This window comes from Protomyctophum bolini, assembly GCF_963924005.1.
Source record: "Protomyctophum bolini genome assembly, chromosome: 6".
Classification (NCBI taxonomy): Eukaryota; Metazoa; Chordata; class Actinopteri; order Myctophiformes; family Myctophidae; genus Protomyctophum; species Protomyctophum bolini.
The window spans coordinates 26,682,020-26,701,627 of record NC_137867.1 but is presented as its reverse complement, the minus strand read 5'-3'; the positions used below and the strand labels follow the sequence as shown (position 1 = coordinate 26,701,627).

The 19,608-nt window shown below is 40.4% G+C and overlaps 2 protein-coding genes across 2 annotated transcripts in view; one reads left to right on the top strand and one right to left on the bottom strand.

Annotated features, from left to right (window-relative positions):
- Positions 1–1,963: 1,963 nt before the first annotated feature.
- On the bottom strand, positions 1,964–8,595 carry slc2a9l1 (solute carrier family 2 member 9, like 1; the record flags this gene model as incomplete). The annotated part of the gene is made up of 9 exons (XM_080765750.1): positions 1,964–2,149; positions 3,344–3,471; positions 3,613–3,688; positions 5,282–5,383; positions 5,927–6,037; positions 7,578–7,765; positions 7,990–8,138; positions 8,256–8,385; positions 8,481–8,595. 9 exons carry the CDS (start codon positions 8,593–8,595, stop codon positions 1,964–1,966), a joined length of 1,185 nt encoding a protein of 394 aa, XP_080621876.1.
- A 5,870-nt stretch (positions 8,596–14,465) lies between these two features.
- The window catches only part of abca2 (ATP-binding cassette, sub-family A (ABC1), member 2), a 91,987-nt gene continuing 86,844 nt past the window's right edge, over positions 14,466–19,608 (top strand). The window contains exon 1 of the mRNA XM_080766287.1: positions 14,466–14,879. Coding sequence (XP_080622413.1) covers positions 14,814–14,879 — 66 coding nt within the window. The 5' untranslated portion in view covers positions 14,466–14,813. The remainder of the gene's footprint in view (positions 14,880–19,608) is intronic.

The following is a 19,608-nucleotide window of genomic DNA, read 5'->3' as shown; positions in this document are numbered from 1 at the left end:
ACATACAATTGGACCTCATAGACATAGGACAATGGCAGTTCAATGCATAGACAGAATGACATGGTACAACAGACATATCCACTTGATTCAGCTATGTGTACATATTCTGTGCTGAGCTTGGCTGGGACACAGTGGAGGTCTGTGTTCATGGTTATTGTCCTCCATGCTGCATTGTGTATCTGTGTATCATCAACACTGACTTCAATGTGGTCTTTCTCTCCCAACACATGGAGGAGTTTTATAGGCTACAATCCTACACATTCTTTGAATAATTCACCTTTGGACATCTTGAAAAAATTACACTGCAGACAAAATACTTGTTATTGTATTCATCTTTATTTGTGTTCACTCTTCAGTGTATATGACATTGTTTCAAACATATGATGTTTGTTTCATAATGGTGGACTGTAGACCTATAGCCTACTGGAACCTACTACAGTACAACCACCTACAACTTTAGTGACCATCAGCACTGAAGAATAGTTTTGCACTGTAGGCTATTTGTCTGTGTTTACAGCTGTCCAAAGGAAACTGGTCAGTAGGAATGGACCACAGCAAACACTAGATGGCAGGCTTAACCACCCTTCTATCGTGATTGAGGGCAACCCTATTTGTGTGTGTGTACATGTGTGTGTGTGTGTGTGTGTGTGTGTGCCAGACCTCAGTCATCTGACCCCTCTCCAGTGTGCGTGTGTGTGTGTGTGTGTGTGTGTGTGTGTGTGTGTGTGTGTGTGTGTGTGTGTGTGTGTGTGTGTGTGTGTGTGTGTGTGTGTGTGCGTGCGTGTGTGTGTGTGTGTGTGTGTGTGTGTGTGTGTGTGTGTGTGTGTGTGTGCGTGCATGAGAGTGAGGATCATTTGCTATAACAAAGTATAGGCCTACAAAGTATAGTGTCATTGCTGAACCCTGGTATCTGGAGTGATGTTGCTGCTATGTGTTTCTTAGCCCCCTCCTAGTCTACTTGCCAGCCCATAGATCCCCATTGTGAACCCGGACATGTTGAGTACACCAAGGTTTTATGTTATAAATGTTGAGTATGGGTCCCCAGCATGGAGAAACTGGCGGATGCTAGTACAGTACCTTGCATATGTTGAGCAATTTTTCATAATTGGCATAATATGTGACCATACCATTAATAACCTATAGTAGGCAAAAACATGCAAAATTTCATCATGCTTTAAGTAGCATGTGACATGTCAAACTAGGGGGTTTTCATCATGCTGAATCCATTCCAAACATTAGTTTTGCAAAAAAATAATATAGCCACTTGCCCAAATGTGCTTACATCATCATTTGTGATGACGGCTATGGCCGTTTTTAGCCCAAGTAGTGTTTTTGTGCTTGGAATGGATTCAGAATCATGAAAACCCCCTAGTTTGACACGTCACATGCTACAGTTCATAAAGCATGATGAAATGTAGTGTTTTTTCCTTATATGTTGTTAATGGTATGGTCACATATTATGCCAAATATGAAAATTGCTCAACATATGCAAGTCAGCATCCGGCAGTTTCTACATCCTGGGGACCCATACTCAACTTTTATAACATAAAACCTTGGTGTACTCATTCAACAGTTCATATGCTGGCTAGTAGACTATCCCCACAAGTCACCACTGATTATTTCGATTAACTTTTGTTAATGTGTTTGTGTCACAAAAAGTACACAATGTCCCACTTGCAACATGAATACTTTTACTTCAGCAACGTTTTGGTCAAATACTTTCTCCAGGCATTCAGAGGAGTTATCATTCTACAGAAAATACACTTTTCATGATTCATTAGAGCTTAATGATTATGCTTTACTGGGTGATCATTGTCACTCAACCATAGAAAGAAATGAATAACAAAAATTAAATTCCACTTTTTTTTGCCACATCAGCCCAGTGAGAGTGGGAGACGGGGTAAAGGTCTTGTCAAATCATTGGAAAGAGTAGAGCTGTTAATATTTCGTTTTCTGAACAGCCTCACAACTTGGTCTCCATGTATTTGTCATGTGAGGGAGACTTCCTGCAGACAGTGGTGGCTTTAAATTCCTCTGAGATCTCCAGTAGAGTCTTCCCCTTGGTCTCAGGTATGAGGAAGAAGCAATACAGAGAGGCCAGTAAACACACAATGGCAAACGGCACAAAGGTGAAAGACTTCAAGGCATCCTGGGGACATAGAGAGCAGTGATTAACCAATATAGAGAACTATAAGGGACGATTTGTATTTATTTATTTGACAGGGACAATGGTCATTAATCAACATTTCAGTTTTCACATCCATGTAAATGGCCCAGAGTTAGCCATAAGCTAACTGCCTCTCACATGAGCGGACCACTTTAAATGCTGAACCAGATGAAGCATTAAGGCCTATTCATACTCATACTCCAGTTTTAGGTGATAAGGTTAGTAAAACAGAGGTGTGTTCGGGTGAGCGGTGAGTTATCACCGACGCGTGACGTCATGCTGTAGTTTTCCCAACCACCATTCAATCAATCAATCAAAAACCAAGTCCGGGAGCGAAAGGGTGATTTTTGGCTGAACGTGGTTTCGTCAGATAAAGTTTTTTTCTCAAATGATTCTTGTAGCTTGGGGTCACCTCTTAATAATTCAAGAGGCTGCCCAGTGATATCCCTTGAGCATTTTTTTGGTTATTAACCCCTTGATGCCCGAAACACTGAAAATCCACCCAAGAATATAGTTGTATAGTATTTAATGCAAAATACTTGGTCTAAATGCATCAAATTGGCTTTCTACAGTGTTTATGAATGTGGATATGCACAATGAATTAGATATATGATTAATACATTATTAATTAATGCATATTAACCCCTTCATGCCAAAAATCATCATCGTCATCGTCTAAAATAAATCTAATCATGATCCACATGATGAATTATTACTTGTGCAAGCAGAGAGCAAGTACTGTTTTCTGCTGCGTATGTCGGTGACTGACTCGGCCAATCAGGGATTCAGAATTTTCGTGGTCCCTTTGGCCAATGAGGGATTGTGTATTTTTGGTGGCGTGGCTTGAATGGTGACCCTTATTGGCTGTTGATGGTGACGTAACTAAGGTACGTTTCAAGGTTGGTAAAAGAACAATAACAGGTCTAAAGGGTTTAGAACAGCAGTTGTAATAGACATTAGATAGTAGCAGTATACTTGCGTGCTCTGCTTGTGCAGAACTTTTGTGCAAGGCGCAAATTGGCACCTCGACAGAGTGCATTTCTAGTTAGATCTGAGATGAGTTACAATTGGATTCCGATGTTCAAAAGCTGTTAAAAATAGGTACTATATGACTACTAATCCCCACCCCCTCAAGGTTATGGGGATATTAACGGATCAGCAAAGCAGTGTACTTACAATAAGGAAAGGGAAGATGAGGCCTAGCACAGCTGATCCTATCCAGCGCTGGATCCCTGTGAAGACAAACGCTGCTTGTCGATAGGACTGGACAAAGATCTCATTTTGGAGAGAAGGGGACACTCCGCCTGGGAAGATTACATCGTTGGACACATTTACCTTTGTATGCAACTTGTGTTTGTGTATACAGTATACATAAATATTCAGTTGTTATTGTATATTGATTTATCTTTTATTTTTGACATATCCATCAACTGGAGTCTGCATACCAGGTCCTCCCTTCATGAAGATCACAAAGAGGAAAATCAAGCTTGCAGTGCTGTATGGAACCCACTCACTGGAGTCCTGTAATAAGACAGGTGACACAATTTATACTTCCGTGAAAAAAGTGCATGAAACATCGTAGACAGAAATCATACACTTTTGAAAATGTTTTAACAGCTCTAGAGAGTAGAGAGGTCCTGACGCCAAACCACAGCCCAGGACCATGACAATTCTTCCCACTCAAAAAGCATAGTGGCCCAAACTCTAGACGTGAGGGCTGCATAGCTAGCCTGGAAACCAGACAAATCTTCCACAGGAAAAACAAATCCATGGGGAGATTGGTCTGGCACTCCTCAGTTTGAATTATATTTCACTCACCAATCAGAGCCCACTATTCAAAGTGAGACATTTTTGCTGTGATGTTGGAATCTGTTTAGTAACCGCACCTTGGAAATAAATCTTACACACCGAAGTTCCAGACTAATATCTTCACAGTGATATTAGTCTGGCCTGGATATTAGTCTTCTCTTCTCCCTTCTGGCTCCAAAACTGTGGAATGCACTTCCCATGGCAGTCAGAACTGCAGCATCACTCCCAATCTTCCGCCGTAGTCTGAAAACCCACCTTTTCAGACTCCATCATGGCCCATAGCACTTACTCTACCCTAGATAGCACTTCTGTAGACTTAGATAGCATTTGAAACAGACTTATAGCATGTTATGTAAGACAGCACTAGAATTGCATTGTATATAGTCATAGCACGCCATAGTACATATGTATAGCATAGTAGTATATATGTAAAGTTTATACGTATAAATTTCATTATATAGATATTCCACTGTTACTTTCTTAGCTTACGCATGTTTCATGATGAATGTTTTTATGTGATGTATACCCATGCTTTTGTTCTTGCTTAATGTAAGTCGCTCTGGATTAAGAGCGTCTGCTAAATGCCTAAATTGTAAATTGCCATGCCAGGCTATCGCAGTAGCCCAAACTTCTAGTTAAGTCAAGTGAGAGTGCAGTGCGGTCGGCAGTGTGATATGGCACACCTCAGGAGGAGTATAGACTGTGAGTTTGTCAGAAGCAGCAATAATACCTTCAGATCATCGAAGATCTGCTATAGTAGCTCATTGATGGATTGCAGGGGTCATCATTAACCAACGACATGTGTTCTTGGCCAAAGGTCAGAGAGTGCCTTACTTAGTTGGAGAGAACGTATTGCAGCAGACCCTGCAGACATGCCTAGAGGTTCAGTAACCTTAATAAAGCATTGTTCCCACTGTAGACCAGGTAGATACAAAATGCATAGTTAACTGTTAATAAGTGAATAATAAAGTAACCTTTTTAAATCATTGTTCCCACTTTAGAACGTCAATAAGTGCATAATAGGCTCCTTTTCCCATTGTCCCACAGCTTTGTATGATTGTCTCCACTGCAATCAATCAAATGAACCAATGATATATATCAGCCAATCAAATGAAGCAATACGAAAATGAACCGGAACAGGAAGTAGGTATGCCACTCCAGAAACCCGGCACTGCAGTTATGCACGCAGTATAAATGATTTATTATCCTTAATAAAGCATTGTTCCCACTGTATCAGAAGGTGGAGATCTCTGATCATCCGGCTATGTGAGATTATGCTTATCTGGCCAGAGGCTGTAGGCTCACCTTCAGGTTGAGTGAGACAGTGATTAACATCAGGATGGTTGATAGGCCACTGAAGCCTCCCCAGAGCAAAGGCCTCCTCCCTACAGACTCTATGAGCAACCCCTAAGGAAGAACCACAACGTAGGAGAAAATCACATTAAATGGAATTACTGGAATATTGTAAGATGTAAATTCATATCATGCCTATGTTTAATGATTGAAACACATCAAAATATTTCTTACAGTATTTCTGTATGTTTTATTTAAAACGTATGTGTCTTTGTTCTATATTTGTAATTGAAAAGTTATCTATAGAGAGTATGGGCTGTCAAGGCCAGAAAGTAGTTTTTGGCCACTTAGTAGGCTCAGTAGGAATTCCTGCATAACTGCAAAAGAAAGATTTCCTGCAGAGGCTGTAAATCAGGCCTGGCCATGCCCCTTGTGCAAAGGGAAGGCTTTATGCAATATGCCTTCCCATTGAGCTTTTATCCAACTATTCAGCAATCACACTGACAGATTGTCATTGCAAATTGAAAATCTATCTTGCATGGCAAAGCAAACATCTACCGCTCAGTAAAAGCCCCCCTCCCTTTGACCTCTCCCACACAGACCACCAGATCTGTATTTCAAACCCAAGGGAGATATTAGGCTGTTACAGTGACTCACACATGAGATGGAGCTGAGAACCTCAGATGCTCCTATACCGAGCGTGACGTAGCGAATGTTCTCCCTTGGGACACCTGCCTTCAGGAAGATGTCAAATGAGTAGGTGGTGATCTGTAAGATGAAGAGTTTGAGTTACACATGACATTGTGCACTTTACTTTTTCCAGTGTTGTGGTTCTGATTGTGTTTGTGAGACTAATGTCTAACTTACAGACAGGGTGAAGTGAGTGTTTGTTGATGACAGAGGATAATGCATAACTAAATGTATATCCGGACCACTGGTATATAGTGCGATATGAGGTGTACTCCCATAGGATTCTTGTGCTAAAATTGAAAACAAAAATCAATAATCCATTGATGCTCCCATGTGTTCAAGACTAAATAGTTGTTTCCTATGACGTTTCTTTGTTGATCTGAATTCATATGGTGTCCTAGAACAGTTTTGCTGTGGTTGCCCAAACCAATGTTGCCATTTGGGCAATTTGCACAATCCAAAATGGCCACTGAACGCCATGGCGAAAACTTAACTTACAGTATATTTCCCATCCTATCTAGTTAGGATGATCCCATGACTAACTAGTTAATGTTGCCTTCTTTTTCTCTCTGCACATTCAAACCGGTGTATTATAAGTGTTGAAACAATGAAGAAGTCTACCAACTGTCAGCCAGTAGGATGGAGATGAGCAGTACTGTATCCAGGTACTCATATACAGTAAGTTCCACTGTCTTCGGCTCAATTCGCAGAAACCACTTCAACAATGCTGCTGCTGATACACCCTGAGGGCCTCATGACTTTCACTCAGGACACCATTTGAGTCGCCTGTCAGCCCCCCATATGCCGCAACCACGTACATTTACAGTGCTGATCACTGCATCAGTTTTGCGATGCAGCTGAGGAATGCTAGTTCCAGCATACCTGCTTGGTAACCTGACTTTGCCAGCTGGAGGCGGTATTGGGTAACCATGTTCCCCAACACCACATCCATCTGGAATCTCGCAGGGAGTTGAGCTAACGCCGAACCGCTCCGTACCGAACCAATCAGCGTGAGCTAAGGGCGGGATATGTGCGAAACCGGATGTGAAGCTATACAGACACGTCAATATGATTGGTTGTGTTTGCACGCCCACACGGTGATAGACAGACGGTCCCATCCAATCATCTACCATGTATCTTGAAAAAAAGGAACAGCCCCGTCATCGAATTTGCTTCCGCGATCCCAGATCCCAATAAGCTGTGAAACAAACATGTGTAGCAAGCTTCTTGGATCTGGCAGCGTCAGGTTACCTGCTTGGTACCTGCTTGAAGTGAATCCATGCTATTTCCATGTGACATGTCTGCTGTCTGCTTGCATGAGAAAGTGCAAGATATATCTTGACGTGACCTTTAACGTGTATGTAATGACTATATTGAGATAGGCACAGGGGTCAGTAGGGTGTCCGAGGTGAGTAACGACCCCTAGCAAAAGTCAGAAAATATTTTTCTGGCTACTGTGTAAGAAATCAATTTAAATGTTTTGAAAACATTCAAGACAACTACAATATTATTAAAATCTGACAATAACTGGCTGGGCGTACTGTTCTGAGTGGTCCCCAAATTACAAAAAAATACATTTTAGCACAACAAATCCACTGAGTTTTTTCATGCCTCGTACCGCACTAGCACCAGAGTACATGATGCCGCAGCTCATCACTGTCATGGCGATGAGCTGCCATCGGATGCTTCTGTCCTGAATGAACTCCAGCAGACTTTTAGGAGGGGCGCCCTTGATGGCTTCCTGCTCGGCTACCATTTCTTCAATGTCCTGCTTGTAATCACCTGGACCCCACAGACTCTGGAGAGCTAGATTGAGAGAAGAATGGGAACAAAAACTAAAAAATAAACTTGTACAGCTTGTAAACATAAACTGTACAGATGATCAAAAAGGAAAAGGAAATCTTTTAGTTGATCCAGAGACAGATATCTCTTCTAAATATAATTCTTACACATGGAGTTGCAAACACTGAGGAGGCAATTAAGGGGGAGTCCGATGGCAATACATCCTGTAAACAGTGAAGTGCACCAACCTCTTCTGCATTCCTCAACATTGCCTTTTTCTATCAGTGAGTATCTGGGAGCCTCAGGAAAGAACGGCAATGCGAACAGATGAACAACTGAGAAACAAGTTGAAACAGAGAGAAGGACGTTCCACAAGTCTTCACGACCGAGGATCTCACTGGAAAAATGCAGATGGAATATTGCATTACAGCTAAATTATTGTCTATATGTACTACTGTATGCACAGCAATCAATGAATTGATTCAGTAAAAAAAAGAGAACAATAATTGAAGACCTCAGTCCAACAAATTGTCCAAATAGCTTGCCGAGTGATATAAAGGTTGATGATGTCATTGTCACCAATCCTCTTATCTTTCTTGGTGAACTCTCTCCTAGGTATATCACGTGGATGCATTGTGTTATACCTAAACGTCACAAGACATTGTCAGGTCAGTTGTTTCCATGGAGGTAAATGTGAGCTGTTATGTACAGTATAGAAAATAATTTTCTGTTTGCTTACCCGCTGAGATGCCAAATAGAAACTGTGCCAGTAGAATCATTTCAAAAGACTTTGCCCATTTACTTGTCAACATGATCACTGCTGAGAAAATGGAGAACAAGCTGTTCCCTATCATCACTTTCTTCCTATAGAAGGAATGGAAGTTGTGAATGAATGAACGAACGAATCAATCAATCAATCAAATATGTCAATCTGTCATAGGGCCCTATTTTGGGACAGGCGGAATAAATTGCCAATTTCCCGCGTATAGTTAGTAATAGGTACACACATTTCCATTGCTGTTTTTTTGCACACTTTAGTTGGCGAGGATGCATCCAGATCTCCCAAATCACATAAACCCACTTTATTCAGTATGTTACGCTTGTCTATTTGACTTTGATATAAATCCCTCATGTTGGAACAAATGTATACACCCACATGTGACATAGAGAATATTGAAGGCATGATATCCATTAAAAAAATCGCCAGACATAATTGAGTATTTTCCGAAGGTTATGCTATAGTGTTTAAAACAGGGCACAAAAACACAAATGACGACCTTTCATTGTCCAGTGTACTCAAATTATTCGCAGAGAATACAAACCCCATTTTATAAACATTTCTCACAAAAAGGTCACACGGACACAAAAACATTACTGCTGCACAGATACATAATGTTGGATCTATGAGGTCTGCATAGCGGCCATTTTTGTTTCCTTGGGGGACATCTATATCTTGCAGAGTGCAGACCCACAGTACTAGGTTCAAAACTATGCACACATTTGCCTTGGTCCATGCATATGTTTTTGTGGACATCCACCTGCAGAGTAATTGGTCTTAGCTGAAAAACATTTTGCATAGCACCAGTAATTTGACATCATCTGTTTTGAGTGCTGTGCATTTTGCACTCTGCACCTCCTGCTCAAGGGTATCAGTTAACATTTCTGAGGACACTGAACATTGCAGTACATCGTTGGGCTGAGAACAGTGCACTGCACTGTAATGAAAAACAATCATCAGTCATGATTGAATCCACCACTAATATTCAAACTATCCAACCCACGTCACCACTTTGCCGCGGTTACTCCACCCTTACAATTTGGAAAATAACTTTCACCACGCCCCACCTGCCACGTTATGCGACTGCGATTTGAGCCATTTCACCTGGCCCCCAAAATAGGGCCCCGTATTCTATGTTACTCACCTTCCAAATGTTCCTATATATATGTAGATGACAGAGCCACATAAGCCTCCAAAAGAATATATAGAAACAATAGCTGACCAAATTAGTTTGACTGATTGTGGATGTGGGACCTCTTCATATCTTTCATACCAAGTGTTGTTGATGAAGCGTTGTATGTACTGTAAATGCATTAAAAGAGTTAAGGGATAGCACTAAACTCAATTTATCTCACTAAACAAGGCAACCTAGAGATGTGTGTAGTTGAGCCACGAAATGGAACGTTTGAATGTCATTTTATATCATTACATTAGGTAATCTACTATAAGATGGTTGAGACTTGCTTTTCTTCTGTGAAGTTATGAATGACAATCTTTTAATCAATAACATTCTTGACCTTTACACCAAATTACGCCATATTGATATTAAGTTGGAATTTAATATATGACGTTTCAGACCTTGTGCGTGATTTGAAGATGATACAGTATTAAAATTAGTAATTGTAGACAGAGTGACATACTATACACGCATTCCATCTCTGTGGCTCTACTGAGACATATTCCTTAGTTTCATGTATTGTAATTGTAAGTATATAAAGGACCACTTCACCCACTTTCAACCAATTCAATTTGTACTCACTGCTCATTTATGTCTACTCGCTCTGTGTCTCAGAGGAGGACTGGACTCCATGTGATCCCATAAGCTAATTTTAATAATGATTTGAACCCAAGAACCCTCGAACAATGGCCTCTATTTCAGCATGGGATGCTATATTCAGCATCCCAGGAATTGGCTGTAGTTTCTATTTGCTTGGAATCCCATTGATTATGTCATTGGTAGGCTGGTTTCTGAACAGTCCATAGCTCACCAATGAGACGCAGAGAGAGTAGATGGAAATACTGAGCATAAGGACAGATAAGGTTGTAAATAATGAAGAGCTCCTTTAAGTATACTGTTCTCAATTTCATAAATCATCAGTCACTGCTGTACAGTAAGCAAGTGGCACTGGCAACATCATGTGACAGTCTATAAAAGCATCCTATATAGAGAATATAGATGTGGTAAGAAATACTGTAGAGAGGGAGACAGAGATAGAGAGATCAGATATTTTAAACAGACAGTGTGCTTCTCTTCAACTAACTATATTGGTTGTCAACATCTAATTACTTTTGGACTTCTGTTCCTGTCCTTTACTACCCACTTTGAAGTTATATAATTGGAATTACCCATAATATACCATGCAGAACGGATAAAAGGATAATGCAATTGACCAAAAATTCATCTCACTGGTGAGGGGGAGCTGATGACCGTGAAACGGCAGCCATTCTGAAAGGTCCCTCCAATTCCAAGCATGATGATAAACAACAATCCTTTACCCCGAATCTAAAGAGGAATAATAAAGTCAATTCCAACACACGTACATTTGCTAAACGTTTATTGAAATGTGACATTCTGGTCAATGACCTTATTCAGGATAGTGTTTTAACTTCTCTCAGATTACTTTACTATACCTAAGACTTTTATGCAGGTGTGCAAAATGCTAATTAAACTCTGCATTTCAAACACAAAGTTTAGCTTTTCATAATACAGTGAGTTTTAACAAATTATTTTCATTCTCATTTGCGTTTGTTAATGTTATAAAATTATAATAAAGACATTTTGGGGGAAATGGTGGAGGTACAACGGACAATGACATTTTCCAGTGAGAAATTGTTTTATTCCAAAAAGAACAGGTATGGCATCAGCATATAAATCAAGACTATAGTTTCCCCTCCCATGGTTTATGGCTAATCCAGAAAGACTGTGTTTTAGCTGAGTCACTGAGCTTACATTAGGTGTAGGTCTACAAGAAAAATAATAAATATTTTCTCTGCATCATTTCCATGTTGCTAAAATTAATTGTCAACACTAACTCACCAGGATGATTGATTAGTATTTTCTATCATTCATGTTCAAATTTATTACGTATCATTTGATATCTTGTGAAACACATTATGAAAGTGATAAAATAACCTTACCAGCTGCCTCACTGAAGTCCCCATTCTGTCTTTAATAGTAACCTACAGTAAGCCTACAGGGTTTGTGCCACTGACATTTGGAAGCTTACGTGTTGAGACAGCAAGTACTATTCCAGGTTTGCAAAGATTAATTTTTTACATCTGTGGCTGAAAGAACAACCCATGTGAGTCATTGTCACGCTCCTGTAAGCTTCAGTGTAAGACCATGAATGTGGCCACGGTTGTTTCAGTCAGTTCGTACTTGGACTATAAGTTAAGTAAACTGATGCAACATAATGTTGTCAACTAAAACTTTGTGCTGCTACATGTACAGTAATTGTTTGTGGCATTTTGTCATGGTGTGTGATTTGATTGATTTTAAAATCATGGAGTCACGACACCTACAGTAGGAGAGGTATGAACAAAATTATATAATACCCCATCCTATGCAGTTTGCCAGGGAGCAGTTATGGGGGGTAACAGGTACGGTCGCCCCTTTTCCATCTCGCCCCACTACTCTACCTAGCTGTAAATAACAAACATAATTCATGTTGGATTATATAAAAGGTATTATCATATTAATTTATAATTGTTGAATTCACTCTGTATATCCATGGACATAATAATAGCATGATGATGCAGTTACAAAACATGGGTTCCATGGAAGAAATGTAATTAATAAAACTAAGTGGATTGTTTAAACAGCACTGAAAGAAAGCCGTCACCGTCCCTGTCTCATGTTATTCTTTAGTACAGAGATCGACTACTAGACAATCAAATAAATCTGTATACAAGATAATTTCAGATTTCAGCAGGGAGAGGGAGAGAGATACTAAATTAACTGTTAACTAAATTAACACTTTGTGGGGGCGAGTTGGTAAAGGGGCGAGTTGTTTGGTATCCGTTAGGGGTCAAGTGTCTTGCTCACGGACACTATGACACACAGAGCGGAGCTAGGGGTCAAACCATGGACCTTCTGATTCTCAGGTGACCTCTCAACCCATTCAGCTATGGCTGCCCTAGCCTGGCTTTGGCCAGAATGATGATGTGGATTCACTCACGCTTCCTCAGGCGTGTCTGGCCAAAACCAGGGCTGCCCTATTTTATTATCAAAATAGCCCTTAATTGGGCCCTTTATGTACTAATGTTTACTTTGATCTGACTTAAAAGAAGTGATTTTTATTTTATTTGTTCTGATAGTAAACAGAAAATATATTTACAGGGGAGTTGCCAATGTCATTATGGAAAGAGACCCTTCCTCTCCAAGGAATCGGTCCAGAACCTCAGTCATCTGACTCATCTCCAGCTGTGTGTGTGTGTGTGTGTGTGTGTGTGTGTGTGTGTGTTACTGGTAGCACAGGCATGCATATAAACATCACTCTTTAGTCCCCATTTCCCAGTAGAAAAATGAACAACATTTTTTTTTCTAAGATGGAAAACCCAACTTGAGGTCACAATGTTAATTTAACACAGATAAAAGCCTTTTATTATTTTATCTGTGCGAAACTCCTATATTAACATTGTAACCACCATACATGAATGGCATGTTCTGAAATGTCTCATGCCCGATGTGTTTGCCCTGAAAAAGGCTATTTGGCTACTTGACCTTATACAGAGGTCATATATATACCCTGCTTTAGCCTAATAAAGCTTGTATAACCTTTTGAAGAATACTCCACCAGGCCGAAGGCATGGGAAGAGAGAGTATGTTTTGCACTCCGTCCGTGTGTGTGTCTGTCCGTCCGTCCGTTTGTGTCGATGCCAAATTTTGCACACACTCCCTGAACCTCTGCCCCTGGGGGCCTGTTAGTGCTGTCGACTTTTGTAAAAAAAATCATATTCCATCCTAATTGGCTAACATTGGCTTTCAAAGTTTGCAGGATTGCCCCGTTTTGAACAAAAAGCCTCAAATCATGAACGCATTGTGTAATTTACGTGAAATCTTTCACAGACATTCCTACTAGGCTGAGGAATATATCCCACCCTTTTCACATTGGCCTGTTATAGCGCCACCTACAGGTGGATTTTGGCAAAACACATTTTTGGAACAAAATACCTCAAATAATCCAAATGCCATCCAAGGCATGAGAAGAAATGGCACCCTTTTCACATTGGCCTATTATAGCGCCACCAGGAGGCCACAACCTGACCTGCCCTGGTGGAGACCTGTGCCTGGTGGAGGGGCACTTTATCTAGTTTACGATGCTTTCCTCCTTTCTGAACCTATGACTTTGATAATTATATTTTCCCCACGAATTTCTTTGGGTTCCACAGTGTAGGAAGTTAGGAACAGATCATGCCGGGCCGGCTACTTTATAGACGGTGTACAATAGGTTTGCATCATTGTTTATTCCCCACTTGATCATCAGTGATCTATTCTAAATTACATTATTACACCTGTCAGGACAGTGCAGTATCCAGGCAGTAGTAGGAGGAACCATGCTGGATGGATGGAGCAGGCAGCCATAGACATATCTAGACATGGCGTAGCAGCTGTCAAATTGTCACAGCTGGCCACTGGACAAACACAAGTGGGCTGTCTTTCCCTAATAAAATAATTGACCCCGCCAAATCATAGAAGAAAAAATAAAAAGTTATCTCTATCGAATGAGAGAGAACCATAGGGCAGTGGCGGGGCACATTACCACACAGACACAATGCTCGGATAACCGTTGTGAAGCCGCTGCCTATATTTTCGGTTTTATTTTGAAATCCGAAATAGGAAAACCTTTTTTTCTGTTTTCTGCTAACTTGACACACATGGGTAAAGTGGTTCTTGTACTGTTAGCAGCAGCAGCAGCAGCACCACAACCACACTGGACTCACAGCCTCACTGACTCTCGGAATCCGTCTTCAAGGGATGCTGTCGTGTCTCAATGCTCAGGCAGGCAGGCAGCTGAGCAACGCTTCATGGTGCAGAAATACATACTCACTCTACGAGACTACGACTGCATGGTTGCTACCACCAGTGGCATTCGTCATCCTGACTCTGTGAGAGACAACAGAACTTAGTAAAAAACGCCTGAATTATTTTAAGACGTACCCTATACGTAAAACGACGGAATGCCTCGGATTTTGATACAAATTCAGTTAAATTCCATTTCGGTCATATGCTACCGCCGCCGGTATCACAATTCAGAAGCTAGTAAATAGGGTAAAACGTAAGTCTGAGGAAAAATGGGATTCTTGCACCAGCTTCAGCTTCTGCTCTGGAAGAACATCTCTCTGAAGCGGAGGGGACCGGTAAGATAACATTTATGTCATCTTTGTGAATAAGAATAACATGATGTGCTGTTTCGTTTTGCGGGCCTCAGTTTTGGACTCTGGTAAAAAAATAATACATATTGCATTCAAGCATCGCTGTTTGACGGGGCGTCGGTCCCGCAGGTTCCGTGTATGGGCTGCTGCATTGCCTATGCTATAGGCTGATGATGATGGAGGCGTTTCTTTCAGCACATAATCTCTTTATATGCAACACCTGGCTATAATGATAATGTCACATACTGTATAAGGATTTTTCAATTGGGTGTTTGAAGTCGGAAGGTGATGCGAACTCGCTGTCAAACAGGTTGTTTCTATAAACAGCTCTATAGTCTTCGCCCACATCCTTGTTTAGATACAGACTTAGTAGGCTTAATAGGCTTCAATTCTCACGGTATGGGAATTCTTTTTTATCAATCTTTTCTTTATCTGAACACTAATATAACCATACAATCTATGGTTATATAGGCCTATTTTGGTGGTTTAAAAAAATAATTGTCATAAATAATGCTTATTTCATCACGTATAGCAGTAGGCTGTACATTACACTTTGATACATTTAAAGTAATTCACAATAACACCCAAAACATATGAAACTAATGGTGTCAGTGGTTTTCAAACATTTTCATGTCAAGGATCCCTATTCCCCACATTGATTGATACATTACATAGGCCTGGGCCCCTCCCATTTGAAAAATTGTGTACCAGCAAAGGCAGTAGTCTATTTAGCCTATTGTATTAGGTGGGGAGGTTAAAAAAAACATCTGTTTTCCCCATTTTCTACAGTCTATGGTTCTCTCCCAAGGTCCCCCCGGCCCTGGGGTCCCTGACCCCACTTTGACACTTTAAAGACCCAGAGTGGACAGTGGTGTGTATATAGGTATCAGCTATTATCTTCAGACCAAACAAGCAGCCAGAGTATTCTAGTCTTGCTGCTGTGCAGTGTGCACAGGAATAAGGTTGGAGAGTTTCATTCTCAAATCTTTTTAGCTAAGAATAACAAAAACGTGAAATAAAATTAAAGCCTGTTATGAGAAGCCCCAAAAATATAATGTTTTAAGAATGGACTGATCTATATATCTCAAATATGCATTTGAGATTGCAATGGAATGATAGGTGCATTAAAAATATTATTATTCCAAAATGGAAACTAGAGATTGATTGTAAGGGAATAGAAGCCAACATCAAGGAATATAGCTATAGGAGGCTGAAATCCCATCCACATTTAATTTACAAATGTGCTTACTCACCCTTTAAAGTCTAAAACCAGTTGTTCGTTTCTAGACCATTTCAGTTCAATGACTGCATAATGTTTTATCAGTGTTTAGTACCATGCTCTAGTCTACCATAGGAGTTACATAAAGAATGGAGCCAAAATCTCTGGCAGTATTAGCATATTCCTCTACGCATTGAGCTATACAGGGGAATTGAACCACTATATAAATGAGTTACGTCCTCAATACATAATTGAAAGCACAACAAATTTTGCCATAATGTGGAGCTGAAAAAGAGTGAAAGAAGCTGTTATTTGATAATGATGATATGCCACATTCAATCATTCATTCATCCATCTGTCCATTCATCCATTGACTGGTTGGTTGGTTGGTTGGTTGATTGATTGATTGATTCATGCATAATGCATTATTAATTAATTAATTAATTCATTCATTCATTCAAAGGGAAAGACAGACATATAATGACAGTCAGATAGACAATGACACAGAAGGACAGACAGACAGACAGACAGACAGACAGACAGACAGACAGACAGACAGACAGAGTTCTTGACAGATAGACTAACAGACAGTGTAGTGATGACCTCCGCAATATGGCTTTGCCTCTTGCATAATGTGAAGCTTTTAATCCCCATGCACGCTATTATTAGCGATCAAACGCCTGGTAGCCTGTTTACTTAAGTGCTGCACTTGCTCTTTTTTAAGGCTAGGTTTGATTTGTCCTGGAATCGCTTGATTCTTATCACCACTTGATGCCTTTGCCAGGGTCTCTCTGGTGTGTTTGGCGAGGGAGGGAGGTTTGGGAGGGCTATTTTTAGCCTCTGTACCTTCAGAGATCACAGGCAGGAGACGGCAGCACTGTGCTGGGGTGCCTCTCTAATAATAATAGTAACAGCCACGTCATCCTGCATATAGCCTATAGGTTTATCAACCACAGAGCACAGAACACGTCTGGCCTTGTTAAAATTGGCCAGTCAATTGATGGGTTAAGGAAATTTGCTGATTCTGCAGTTGTAGAGGGATAACATCAGGGCTGATGTTGAAGAAATGTGATAATTTGTTCTTCTCCGTGAGTCAGGCTAGATATCCAAAGCTTGCACCTGATAACATTATTATTATTATTGTATAAATTAACATTGTTACTATATTGATACACTTACACTTGAATATTGCAATATTAGCCTATGTTTTTGTGTTACTGTATCAATTCTCAAAATCACTAATAATTAATTTAAAAGATTGTATAAAAATTAGTGTGATGATGTTGAATGTTACAGGGACTCTGATAACTTTGATTGCATAAAATAAGTAGGCTCAACTATTTTGTGCACATCTTTGTGTGTTTGTGTGTATGAGCTGATTAGCTGAGCACGGAATGTGATGTATGATGATGTATGATGATAAGAGTGCCCCTCTTCACACGGGTGTGATTTTCTTCTTCTTGATGTTCATTCATTCTTTTGCTCAGAATAGGGGTGGGCAATATGGAAAAATATAAAATTATTTCAAGCACAAGCAATATTCACGATACATGACTTTATCATGATATATGAGGTTTTTAGGGTTATTGTTCAAGTTACTTAACAGTACAACCACCTACTGTACAAGGTAACAGAAACCAAAAGAAAAAGGAGCAACAGAACATTTAGACCAAAATACTTATTCATTTTGGCTAACGAAACTACAAAAGTATAAATTAAGGTATAGAACTGCTAATCATAGAATGCACATTCACTATATCACAATATCTACGATATCTCTGAAAAGGCATATCGTGGAGACATTGTATCACAATACGATATTAGCACCATATCGTTCACCCCTAGCTTAGATTGCACAAAAACTAGTGCTATGATAATGGATGTTAGGGACTGTGATTAATTCAAAGGCAGATCCCACTGTTGTAGTAAAAAGTAACATTTCTTTACTCAGATTTTATGCATAATGGTGGCGTGTTCTTCTATGTTTTTCAAAAATTCAAATTTTCTTTAATTGTAATATATCACCTTGATTATACTCACTCTGCCTGTCATGGACGCAAAGCAAATTTTAGTGAAAGCTGACAATAAAGTTGTATCGTATCGTATCGTATCGTATTTATCAGGCAAGTAGCAGGAGCTAGTGTCTGACCTAGATTGCTGTTCCCAGCCTGAGTTTGTCTGAATGATTGCCTTAAACTGGGCTGGACTAAACCCACACCACAGCCTGGGTATCTATGGAGATGAATGCAAGCTGGATAAAGAGAGATATATATATATATGTATGAAATAAATCAACAATGGAGAAGAGAGGGACCCATTGGAAGGAAGTAGAGAAGGTGGAGAAATAGAGTGGAGTGGACTTGCTGACCGAGTCTGCAAATCCATTGCAATAAAAAAAGTACGGACAAATGAATTAAACATGCTACCTGTCTAACAGAGCGTAGCGTAGCGCTGTGCTAGCTGACACCATGGTCTTCTTGACCCTCTTGGACAGTTGACAACTGGATGTCATCCAGGCAATGATGTCACTGTAAAGGGACAGGACAGGTTCAAAGGTGATTGGGAAAGCTCACTCCCTCCGGAGGGCGGAGGCTAATTTAAAAGCACATATTCACAATTATTTAATTGTGCATTAAATCAGCAAGTGATCCAATTCAAGTACAATTGTGAAAGCGACTAGTAGGCTAATGTTAATACAGAGTTTCAAGTTAACTAAACTTGTGTGATGTATTACTTGACAGAGAAAAAAGCCAGGAGGTATACATAAGAAAGAAACTAGTCTCAAACACTGCAACAAGATAAAATGATTTGTACCCAATACCCAGCCTTGCTTTGTTTAACCACTTTAGTGACAGCGTCCTGTTTTTTATTTAATTATTGTCATGCGACTGCTTAAACCATGGTATGATCTGAGCGTCAGCTGGAGGCTAAAATGCCCATACAGGTGGTTCAGTCAGGACAACTCATGAATGGATATTTATTGAATATAAAATGAGAAATATATTTATTATGGTTCGGCGATGAATTGGATCTGCTTTTATGTAGTCAGAGAAAGCGTATCAGTCCCAACCATAGGAACTCTGAATCTCCCGTACATAAACAGCAGATCCAAACCAACAGGTGGTAGCTTGGGTGGTGGCGGGTGAGCAGCAGCTTGAGCATGACAGCAGTGGTGAGAGCAGCAGCATGACAGCAGTGGTGAGAGCAGCAGCATGACAGCAGTGGTGAGAGCAGCAGCAAGACAGCAGTAGTGAGAGCAGCAGCATGACAGCAGTGGTGAGAGCAGCAGCAGTGGTGAGAGCAGCAGCATGACAGCTGTGGTGAGTGCAGCAGCATGACAGCAGTGGTGAGAGCAGCAGCATGACAGCAGTGGTGAGAGCAGCAGCAAGACAGCAGTAGTGAGAGCAGCAGCATGACAGCAGTGGTGAGAGCAGCAGCAGTGGTGAGAGCAGCAGCATGACAGCTGTGGTGAGTGCAGCAGCATGACAGCAGTGG